The 11,780-nt window shown below is 41.9% G+C and overlaps 1 protein-coding gene across 3 annotated transcripts in view; it reads right to left on the reverse strand.

Annotated features, from left to right (window-relative positions):
* The window catches only part of plcl2 (phospholipase C like 2), a 45,913-nt gene that overhangs the window by 10,617 nt on the left and 23,516 nt on the right, over positions 1 to 11,780 (reverse strand). For 2 of the 3 annotated variants that reach the window (XM_085178274.1, XM_085178275.1), the window contains exons 3-5: positions 7,698 to 10,178; positions 6,055 to 6,258; positions 1,609 to 1,684 (exon numbers count right to left, since the gene is read on the reverse strand). In XM_085178274.1, coding sequence (XP_085034400.1) covers positions 1,609 to 1,684; positions 6,055 to 6,258; positions 7,698 to 10,178 — 2,761 coding nt within the window. The other variant, XM_085178276.1, reaches the window with a different exon arrangement.

Genomic DNA, 11,780 nt, shown 5'->3' on the forward strand with positions numbered 1-11,780 from the left:
TCACATCGCTTAAAAAGGCACAGTCGTCATCCTCTCTGATGCAGCAAGACAATAGACAATGAATATTTTATAAGTCATCCATCTGAAAGCCAATAAAGCTGAGCTGCGGTAATGATGGTCCATCTCTGCGCCCTTCCATTCTCACTAAGCGCTTCCAGCAGGCTTACTCAATGTTAAATTAGCCCTCTAGACTACTTAGACAGGATTCATTGCGAGAAAGTGCTACAATACGAATCGCATTAGCTTCAAAATTAAGAGGTTTTACCCATATTTTTGGTTCACTGCTGTAGCTGCTTCATGAAACAAGAACTGCCCTAAAATAAAAGGCAGTCCTCTTCAATCATTAACACAGACTCAAGAAGAAACGGTGCCTCCAGAGCCCATCTGTGTGCTGCATCTTAAATCCAGTGACCTATAAGGATGACTAAACTTGAATGGATTTGCTTTTCCCTTATTGACACAAAGTCGAAATGTTACAATCAGCTAGCAGGCCAAGGCTCCACAAATGCATGGAGCTCTAACTGGTGCTGAATGGCGTGTGTGTGGATAGATTGCCATCTATTAACTGCACACAGTCTTCCCCCATTTCACTCGTCACTCAGTCTCGAACCATGTAATTAGAATACAGGACAGAGGCTCTTACAGGTGTGAATTAAACGCCTCTATTTGAACGGCAGCTTTTCAAAGAGAAACAGTGACTGGATCACATTAATGAACATGAATCAAATGGTAATTCCACTTATGCAAATAAGAAAATTCTAATTAATTCATATTGACTGATCCCATGTCACCTCTGTGGCTTCAGAGGAGACATGCGGCCACAGACAAACACTCAGATGCTGATTAATGGTGTCAGGAAATTCTGCCTTTTAAGGGTTTTCCTCCTCTCCTGTGTGACTGTGGCTGTATCCCAATTCAGGGTCTGCAGCCTTAAAGGCCGCATTTTAAGGCCGATTACGTCACAGCGACGCGACGAAGGCTGTCCCAATTCGAAGGCTGCTCGAAATGCGGCCCTCAAATGCGTCCTTCATTTCCCTGAATTTTAAGGACGTGGCGGTGTAGACTTCGTGGCCCAACATATCCCAGAATGCATAGCGCGGCGGTGGGTGTGGATAATTTATAATAAAAAAAAAACGGCGGATGAAGGGCGCCCGAAGAGTAACTTAGTAAACTAAGTACTGAATATTATGTCACTTATTTATGTGCAAATGTTTAATAACGAAGATCATTAAAACATTACTGTTGGCCACATGTCGGCAAAGTCATGTGACATTAGTGACGTTTGTACTAACTTGGTTTTAAAGCCTTTACTTTAAAATAGCTGAGCTTAATCTTACAGAGAATGATCAAAGCTCATGTAGAAACAAACAAACAAATGAACTAATTTTCTCCTTCATGTCTGTCAAACAAAGCTGTATGAAACGTTTCCAGCTGTTAGTATCATGGTTGCTAGGCAACCTGGGCAGCGCAACGGAGGCTAGACCGTCCCATTTCACAAGCCTCACACTTCCGGCCTCAGCGGTCTTTGAGTACGCGGCCCTTGAGGATCGTTGAGGCTGCGTACTTTAAGGCTGCAGACCCTGAATTGGGATACAGCCTATATCTTACCTGCTTTTTGGGTTTGTAGGATTCTCTCGTACACCCCCTCTGAGCTCTCTAGCAGCGTCTTGCTGGTCTGGATTACCTGAAAGCACACGAACATATTTGCTCACATTTGCCTTTAGTTTCCATGTCAGCAAAACTTGCATCCCACAACAAAGCAGGAAGTCTGTCTGCTAGCAGGCAGTTTCTATCCAGGGAGTGCTTAGAAAACAAGTTGTTATTACAGGGGATGTGAGTGGGCCAGGCTGCTAAATTGCATTTTTGAAAGCCAAAATTAGAGGGTAGGAGACACAAGCAATTAGGTTGTTTATTAAAAGTTACTTTTCTTCCCTAAAACACCAGCAGTGTCCTGTTTTAAATGAGAAAATATATATATGTGCAAGTCTGACTTTGGTTGGAAAGTATTTTTTTTCAAAGGAAGTGCTGATAATTAAGGTCATTTCAATTAAAAACATGTCAGTCATTCTCAAGCAGCAACACCATTACTGTGTTCTCTGTGAAGCTGCAGCTGCGACAGATGCTAAGTTTAGCTCCTCTGGTCTTGTGCACACCCCTAATTGAGTGCACAAACTCTGCTGACCTGCAGACTGTTGAAACTCTAGTGGCAATCCATTTACATATTAAATGCCAGCGCTGCTTCTTCCTAACGGTAAACAAAAAAAAAAAAGAAATAAAGAAATAACGAAAAACATTTTTTTAACACAAGGAAGACGGCAGCAGCATGTTGTTTCAGGAGGTTAATGGTGCATATGTAGGCTGTCAGAGACGGGGGTAAATAAGCATGGAGTAAACAGGGTGCCTGGCAGACCATCTGGATCTTTTGCCACAATTATTTTAGTAATAGCTTAATTTTTTTCATCTGATGGGGATGCTATTTATACCCTAATGTTACTGCGCTTTTGATTTCAATTAAGTGCCTGTAGGTTACTGGTGCGGCATGGTCGTAATTGACTTGTTCGCTCCCGGTGTGACTTAAGCATATAGAGGTTGTGCCGTGAAGCCAGGCGGCCCGGCTCAGCTGCCAAGATGGAAATTAAGGAATGATGAACAGTGTTTTATTGCAGAGATCGGAGCGACAAAGCCAAAAACAAGCATCACTGTGGCCCCAACATCAATCTTTGGAGCCTGCCAGCCAGATCCCAGAGAAGAGGGAAATCAGGGAGGCCCGTACAGAGAAGGATAGAGAGGAAAATATATAGTACTTAATCCAACAGAGGCTGTACTTCACTGCTCTGACAGTCTTACTGTAATGACGCAGTCCCACCTCGTCCTGAACTGGTGCTTAATCTGAACAAAACTTTGCACGAATATTATCACACGTACACTGATGATTAACTGTTCTTTGGATTTTCGTGTATATTATCTTCATCTCATCATCATCCTGCAATGCAATATTACGTATTCTGTTTGTGTCTGCTTCGCGTGTCATGTTCAGCATACGCCGACCACACGTTACTTGGCGGACATCAAAATTTCTCTCCGCAACTGAATTTTGTTGCCGAGTTACAAAAGATACGTAGGGAGAATTTGGAAAAAGTGCGACAGGTCTGGTTTGTATTTAATAAAGCTGTCTCTTTAAACAAAATCAAAACTATGGTACATTTTACTACCATATATATTCCTTCTAGAAGCACATTAGGCTTTTCTCATTTCTCGATTTGGTGCCTCGCAATCTTCTCCGTCCTCCTGCCTGTGACTCCAAAATCCATCACTGGACACCACGTTGAAGGATGCCTTCATTTCTAACATACTTCTCAAGGACAGAGGAGAGAGGAGTAATACTCGAGGATGCACAGAAGCGATTTTACCATCAGAATGTAAAAGGCGTGGCACACAGCTGACCTATACAAACACAGGCGACACGACAACACCACAAACGACTAGATCTTTGCACTCGCATGCCGTTTCAGTTATTTGCAATTTGGTTAATCGCCTGCATGATAGCCTACCTTGTCACAGTGCACCATGGTGTGAATTGCATCATGTGATCACACATCTGAATCAATAAAATACAGCAGTAGTTGGACTACAACAAAATTTATGTTGCTGCTGTGCCTAATTTATTCTGGATCACTTTAAAATGATGGCTGAGAGGCGAGGATGTCTCATTTTGTTGACTTTCGTTGCCTCGATTCTTCTCTCCTCACCTCTCTGGTAGGAGGGACTAAGATGCAAGGGGAGGATACAAGGAAAGGAATCGAGGGTGTATAATCCATGAAATTAGAGAGCTTTGTTTGTTCCTACCGTTTTAGTCTTTTCAGATGTGTTAATAAGGAAAATATGAAATAATGCCAGCCTTATCCCTTATGAGCATGTCGACAGACTTGTCACGGCCTGAGCTGCTATTTTTTCTAACGCACTCTAAGAAAATAAGTGAGAACACAGCAGACGTTTTCTAAAGATAAATATGAACGTGCAGCTTTTTTCCCCCCGAAGCATGACTATGCAGAGTCATTGCCTGATACTGTGCTCAGCATGGGGGACAGACACCATTGCACAAACCCATATGGTGACTCACCATGTTCTTCCACGGGCAGTCATGACTAAGTGACTGTGGCTGTTTGTCTCACTCTGCAGCTGCAGTTGCGGCACTTAGAGCTGCCTCACACACTGTGATTACTTTCCTGATGGGTAAAGAAATTACTGTCTTGGTGGCAGACACAGCAAATCAAACGTCTTTAAAGGCATATTCTAGTAAGGTAAGTGGGTGGACTGCTCCCTATTTGCACACTAAACTGTATCCTCTAAATGTTATGGCCGTCTGTATTATTATTATTACCACCCACATTAACGAAGACACAAACGGTCTTTTATTTTCAAAGTGACGTCAGTTTAATGATACATTTCTGCAAACCAAAACTAAAAAGAGAATATATTGTGAACAACAACTTTAATGTTATTAAGAATATTGTGTTAATGAGTCTTGTTTGATGTATGCGGTTGAACTGCAGATAACAGACATCTTAGCAAGTTTATTCCCCAATAAAAGCCTAACATATGGGTTTTGAAGTCCCCTTGGTTCAGTGTTTCAAAGACTTTGTATTTTCTCCATCTACCCTCTGTGCCCTTAGTTAATCTGTTGCGAGTACAAACAGAAATCGGACCATATTACCTAAGAGCTCGAGCTGGCGTACTACCGAGTCTCTCCAGCTTTTTCTCTTAGCACACAAATGGGCAGCATTGAGACCCATATTCTGGATTTTGGATTTTGACACACTACCAGAATTTGTAATTGTACTTATCCATACATTATTTAACATTATTTTAAGGTTGCACTCCCTCTTATATTACACGTATGCACTTGTCAGCTCATCTTTTGCCGCCACGCCTTTCTGCTTGCCATCACTTCTGGCACTCTGCTGATGATCAAGGCCTGCAGCTTCACACCACTTAAGCCCTTGATCTTAATTTATTTGATTTTAGTCCCCAAACACCCGTCATTTTCTTCTTTCTTCCTCTCCAACTCAATTTTCCTGGCGCTCCTTCCATCAGGGCCAATTGCCTAGCTTTCCATTCTCGTGTCTGAATAGAGCAGAGGGGTCACCTTAATCGGTCTGCATCAGAGTCTTTTTCCTATGTTCGTCCTTGAGTTGCAAGGTATGAAGCTTTTGCCATTTCCATTTTTTTAGTTTAATGCATAATGTATCATTTGGATAAGAAATAATGCAAATGCACAGGTGTGTGTACCCCTTCTTTGAATCCAGAGTTGAACTTAAAGGCAAAAGAGCCACATGGGACTAGTAGGTAAGCCAGTCTTGTATTAACACGTCCATCTTTCCAGCAGTAAAAACCATATTTACAGCCTGGTTTAAAAAAAAGATTTTGGACTTTCTTTTCTTGAATGTTCATACCTAATCTATGTGTTTAAGTTTTCAAATCAGAGACAAAATAGTTTCTCTTGTTGCTGTGCTTTTGCTAGAAAAATCGCCTTTGCCTCCTTGTTCATGTTGTGCCAAGAATCAATGTCAGAGAACATCGTGTTTTAAGGTTAATGGTGTAGCTGGGAATAGCCTCAATGGCATGTTGCATAACTTGTAAACATTGATTTTATTACTTAACTGAACTTCAGCCCTGTTACCTAACCATCTCTATGTGTCCCCATTAAGTCAGTAAGCCCAGGTATTGATCTGATTGGCGTTGGTTTGCCTGGTTAGATCATCCCTTCCTGTTGTGGCAAAAGCATGCATGAGTGGAATGGGTTGCTGCCAAATCCAAATTAAGTTTTCTTTTCTATGCACTGCAAAAGAACCACGAGTTTGGACAACAAAGACAGAACACACTTAGATCCAGACGACAAGAGATTAAATTATATCTGCTACTTTGTTTCTAGACATTATTTCACGTCATGGAATTGAATGCCTCTCTCCTCTTTTTATTTACTGTCATTTTTGAGATTCACTAGAGTTACTACTGTGTAAATAAAGTAAATGAATCGTGCAAAAAACTGCTCACCATGTCATATGTGGTAACGACTTTCTTTAGGACCTCTGGTAGCAGGCCTTGAGGCTCTAAGTTGGGGTACTGCTCATTGAGGTTGAACACCAGAAGGGGGTTATTGTCAGGCCCAGTCAGTCGAGGGGAAAGGGCCAAGATGCACTGCTTCAGGTTAGCCACCGCTGAAAGGCCGCACAGCTCTTTAAAGGACGCTATGGCATTCTGCAGAGAATGGAGAAAGCGTAATTACAGTCGGGCTTGCATGAACTTATGCTGGTTTACACTGGCGTGCCAAGCAAAACATGCATCAAATGGCATAAGCATTACAAAAAGTCTAAAAGGAAAGGAACCTAATATTCCAGCTTTCAAAAATATGCCCTTCATCTGCCCCACGACCGCACAGAACAGCATTTCTCAAAGGAAACGCCTGGAAGCTCATTCATTACCTGTGGGAACTTTCATTTTGGCTCTTATAAGCCACTCATAAACACTCAATCCTTTTGGACTGACACCAGGTTCACAAAGACACACAGACACACACAGAAACACAAACACCCTAACCTTTCTGTGAAAGGCCAAATTTAAATCCTACATAAACAAGCAGAGGGAAAAACTAGCAGGAGGGCCAAGATGTGTTATAATCACAAGGCCAGTGGCTTGTTATCGCACAACGACCGCAATATAAACAACGCTACCAAAATAAAACCTAATACAACGCCTGAAGAAACACAACCTGAGACCATCCACAGTGCAGAGACACTCGAGCAGTGTATTTCCTATGCAGCCCTTTGAAAGCTTGAACAATGACATAAATGCCTCTTTTTCTGAAAAGAGGGATCACAGTAAGTATGTCTGGACTGGAGTCCATTAAATACTGTGGGTTAAAGCTAAGCAGTTAAAACAAACAGCTTTATATTGTTTTTCCATCACTGGTACCATTAAAAAATGTGGTCCAGTTTACACAATAGAAGTTATGAATAACTTCTATAACATGGATCGTTAAAACATGGATCTCACCATTATGTTTGCTCGTTTCTCTCCCTTCTTTGACACACATAAGGACATGGTCAAATCTAATTCAGTCCAGGGTGGTGGTTTTTGTGTTTCCTTTCCAAAGATGAAGTCTTTTAAATCAGCAGTCCCCAACCCCCAGGCCTCGGACCGGTACCGGTCCGTGAGTCATTTGGTACCGGACCGCGAGACTAGAGGCTCAGGTGTGAAATGTATGGTTTTCAGGGTTTTTATCGGTTTTCAGCGTTATTTTGTTTTCGTTTTTATCGTTAACTCGGTTTTCCTTGGTCTTTTCACGTGTGTTATGAATAAATCTTCTTTTTTTTGGTACCAGTACTAGTTTTATTTTGTTGTATTCATCCGCGACACCTTAAAGGCCGGTCCGTGAAAATATTGTCGGGCATAAACCGGTCCGTGGTGTAAAAAAGGTTGGGGACCGCTGTTTTAAATTACTTTAGATGTCTTGTATTAAATCTAGTTATAATTAATAGATTATGTTCAGTCTACTGTTCAGACGTGTTCAGACATAAACTTTCCATGCATATCCATGCAGTACAATATATATCTTGGATGACACTGTTAGTTCAGACCCACTCTAGTTAATCACACAAAAAAAGGGTGGGAAAAAAAATCAATACTTCATGCCTTACCTGCATGTTTTCTCTGAGGTCTGTTGCCTCTCTCAGTGGCTGAATGGCTGTTTTGAAGACATCATCCAGAGCTTTGATCAATAGCACCCTCATGCTTGCATACTCTCTACTCCTCTTGCCTTTTCGTACAGACAGCCCCCTTTTGTGAGGTTTGCCGCCTCCTCTTCGATTGGTTATTGCCACATGAACAAACAATAAGGTATGTGGCAGCACTTCCCCTGTCAGAGACTGCAGCGGAACATGGCGGAAACCTGGCTGCAGACACTCAAACGGGATTGTGTATTGACCGATAAACTCATCGCCAATATAGTCGTCATCCAGCACCACAAAGCGCACCATTGCAAGTTCGGGGAGGTTTATCTGAAACTCGAAGCTCTCGTCAAACAGAGGGTTGTCCCCGTTTTGGTTGACCGTTTTAGTCCTTTGCTCAGCGCAGTCGGCGGGAATGCCGTGTATTTCGACATACACGTAGGGATCTACTACGTCTCCTTTGGCACCTGAGCCTTTGGGTTTTGGAAAGTTTTGTCCACTGATAATCTTGATGTGCAAGAGCTGTGGAGAAACACCAGGCACTGAATCTTTAGTGTTGGCGCTGAAATATGAAACCTGCTCCCTCATGATCGCTGGACGCAGCACATAACCGCAGTTCCCATTCTGACGGAACCAGCCAATGTTTAAATCCATCATCAGGCCGGGAGTCTGGTAGTTCATTGCTACAATCTGACAGCCACACTTCCAGAAATCTTGTGGATTCATGTTGCTGGAGTCAATCCGCATGGGACTAGGGTAAACCCGTGCTAGGAACTTCTTGTTATAGTTAACAAAGTCACCTGGGAATTCACTGGCACAGCGACTGGCAAAGACTTCATTGAAAGAGCACAGCTCCCAATGCTTCTGTTTTTGGAAAGATGTTGGAAAGTCTTTGAACTCCACAGACTTGCACAAAGTCACCAGATCAGAGAGCTCCTTGGACAGCTGAAATTTCTTGAGTGCAACTGTCTGTTGTTCAGCAGTCTCAATGCTCATCCTTTGAGACATCTCTGCCCCCTCATCCTCATCTGTCACCTCACCTTCTGAAGCAGTGCAATTTGTGCCCAACTTCTTACCCTTCAGTAGGATCTTCCCCTTCAGTTCATTAGGAGATGGAAGGTAACAGTCCTCAGGTTTCGGAGGATCTAGGTGGAGCTTGTCTCCAAGGATTTTCTTTAGGTGCTGGAACATGACTCTCTGTTGCTTCAAGGAACAGTGGTTTTCTAAGCACAGTATCAATGGAAACTCAGAGGCAACAAAGGCATATTTGTTAATGACGTCAATGACACTGCGAAAAACTATCTGTGAGGTCATTGTGTGACCAGTGTAAATTACAGGTTCATTATCAGGTCCGTCCCACACATCCAGCTCTACACTGCGGCAGCCCATCTTGAGAGCACGGATATAGCCTGTCACATCAGAGGGGCCTCTGAACTGATCTTCTATCAGGTAGGTGTTGTGTGATGCATTGATGTAGTAGTGGGACAAGGTTTGGTTCATGTCTTGGCAGACTGATTTATGTTCAGGGTCAAATATATGGCACTCTGAGGACATAAGATAGTTAGAGAACCCGTCCAAAGACAGCCAACCTTTGAGCTGGCCCTCTTTCGATGGCTCATATTTCTGAATTACGTCAAAGCTGGTCTCTTCGCTGACTTGTGCCATTCCCTGTTCTGCCTCCAGAAATATCATTAAGTCCTTGGTATCAAGAAATTCTTTATTACTGGAAAACTGAACAAAGAGAAAATATATTTCTGGTCTGGTGCAAAGATCGTGAAAGACTTCAATGAACTCCTCTTTTGTCACATCCGAACCTGATTTGTCCTTAACTTTATGCAGCTCCTTGAATTTCAGTTCTATTTTCACATTTTTGAGTCCCGGATTCAACTTTTTGACTAATTGTACAGCAGTGCATATAGAAAGTTGCTTGCTGTTTGTAGTATCCTCCTCGTCAAAAAGCTCACCTAACCACGATGAGCGCATGTTGTTCTGACTGCTCTCAATCATATTTAAGGTATGTTTTCCATAGGATATCAGGTACCTCAGCCCTGTGACCCACGTGTTGGCTACATCTGCAGTGTTCGCCACCAAGTCTAGGGACTCGTAGTTCTCCCCAAAAATGACAGAGAAAGCACAGTCCTCCGAAATCTGATCATAGGTTCCATTAGTTCTAAAAGTATCTGTGTTTTTGCCTGTCCGAACCTCTTTGATAGATTTTACATCGATTTTAGCCTTGTCTACTTCCTTCTTTGAAGGCTCCCATCTCAAAGACTGCATGTCGGCGTCAAGGAGAAAGTAGCGATGGTAAATGCGCGAATTGGATCGCACTTTTTTCAGCTCAGAGCCATCAACCATGGCACTGATGCAATCACTTGCGCTACTAATCTTCTTCTCAGTGGGCATGCTGCTGAATGAGACAGTCTTCTTTCTTTCCTTCCGCTGTTTTCCATCCTGCAGAGAAAAAGAAAAACACTGTGTATCAATAGAAATCTTTTCATTTAAAGTACAGGAAACAACAACAATGAAAATATGACAGTACGCAGTTATCATCAAGGTTTAACTTTAAAGGGGTAAGCCAGTCTAGGCTTACTTAAATCGCATACTAAAAAAGTACTGTTCCATGTGGATCACTATTTTGTCATCAATCCCTCTAGCAGACCTGTAGCACAATCTCCACATTTTGTATTTCTTTCCAACTCAAGAAAAATCTAAATACAGCACCCAGCATCTGACATACTGTTTGCCCAGATAGTCCTCCTTCTTGGTCCAACAGCAGCAACCTTGTTGGTTGACTTAAGGCACCTGTCGCTGTGTATTATACAGATACAACAAGGAATCTCCCTTAGGAGAGCATCGCCCACACAAATCCAGCCATCTACAGCAGTCACACGTCTGACATTTTCACTGAACCCTGCTCTTTCCATCGCAGCAGTTTCCTTCAGTACAACAGCATTTTACACTTGACATAAGTCATTTCACAATTTTAGAAAAACCCACACCCTTATTAATCATCCTGTGGCAGCATTGTTCAGCTATATATGATGTAACTAGACTACATTGCAATACATTCCAGTAGAAACATCAACCTTTATTTTCTTTTAATCTAACGACTGAATGAGTGAAATGCTATTGTTTTTAGAGGCACAAAGGGATTGGCTACTCATTATTACATCATGTATATAGAGGTCAAAATGCAGCAAAAGCAATGGACACTCCTGATAGTTCTCCCTGCTGCCGACAGCCCACTCTCAGTGAGATTATTTATTAGTTTGTACAATTAAGATGTCAAAGTAGCTGGAAAGATGAGGATGAAAGGCTGAAACAAAATCTTCTCTAACATAAAAACCATCTATACAACCAAGCGTAGTAATAAACATCTTACATAACAGAAATGATCAAGCAAATCTGTCAGTAGGCGCTTCTGAGATGAAACACAGACCGAAACAATTATATAATGTAATTTTTTTTCCAAATTGATTCATCAGCATCTGTGTGTTGGAGTATAAAAAAAACACAGACACTGACTCTTATCTTGTGCCCCTGTAACAATCATGGATGGACCTTATTTTGCAGTCTGTTGCTTAAGGTCAGTTCTTGCCCTAACCTAAAATGGGAATTCCTTACATAATCCTTCTGATCTGGACAAAAAGGTGGATTTTAGGATAGTCATCAGTAGGCAGTAACCATAATACAGTCAGTATAAGGAAATAAAAATACTGCACACACCCAGTGCATTACGATAGGTATAGATTGCCAAAGCACCCTTGTCTTACCATTTAATGTTTCCTTAGAAAAAGAACTGTTATGCAACAGTCTTTTTTTTCAGTCAGGTGATCCACAATATTTTCCATTGCAAGTGCAGCTTCATTTAGCCTTACATGGTGTTCAAAAGACAACATAATCATGATCAGATGGGCTATGTATAGCTACATTTATTTGTTTTATAGGGTACATATTAATCTCCATCACTTATCTATGTTCATCTGTTTCTTTGCCAAGTCAAACCACAGCACCAGATCAAGCTAGCTACAATTTCCCCGTAATGTTAGCAGT

The sequence above is a fragment of the Neolamprologus multifasciatus genome, chromosome 11, assembly GCF_963576455.1.
Source record: "Neolamprologus multifasciatus chromosome 11, fNeoMul1.2, whole genome shotgun sequence".
NCBI lineage: Eukaryota > Metazoa > Chordata > Actinopteri > Cichliformes > Cichlidae > Neolamprologus > Neolamprologus multifasciatus.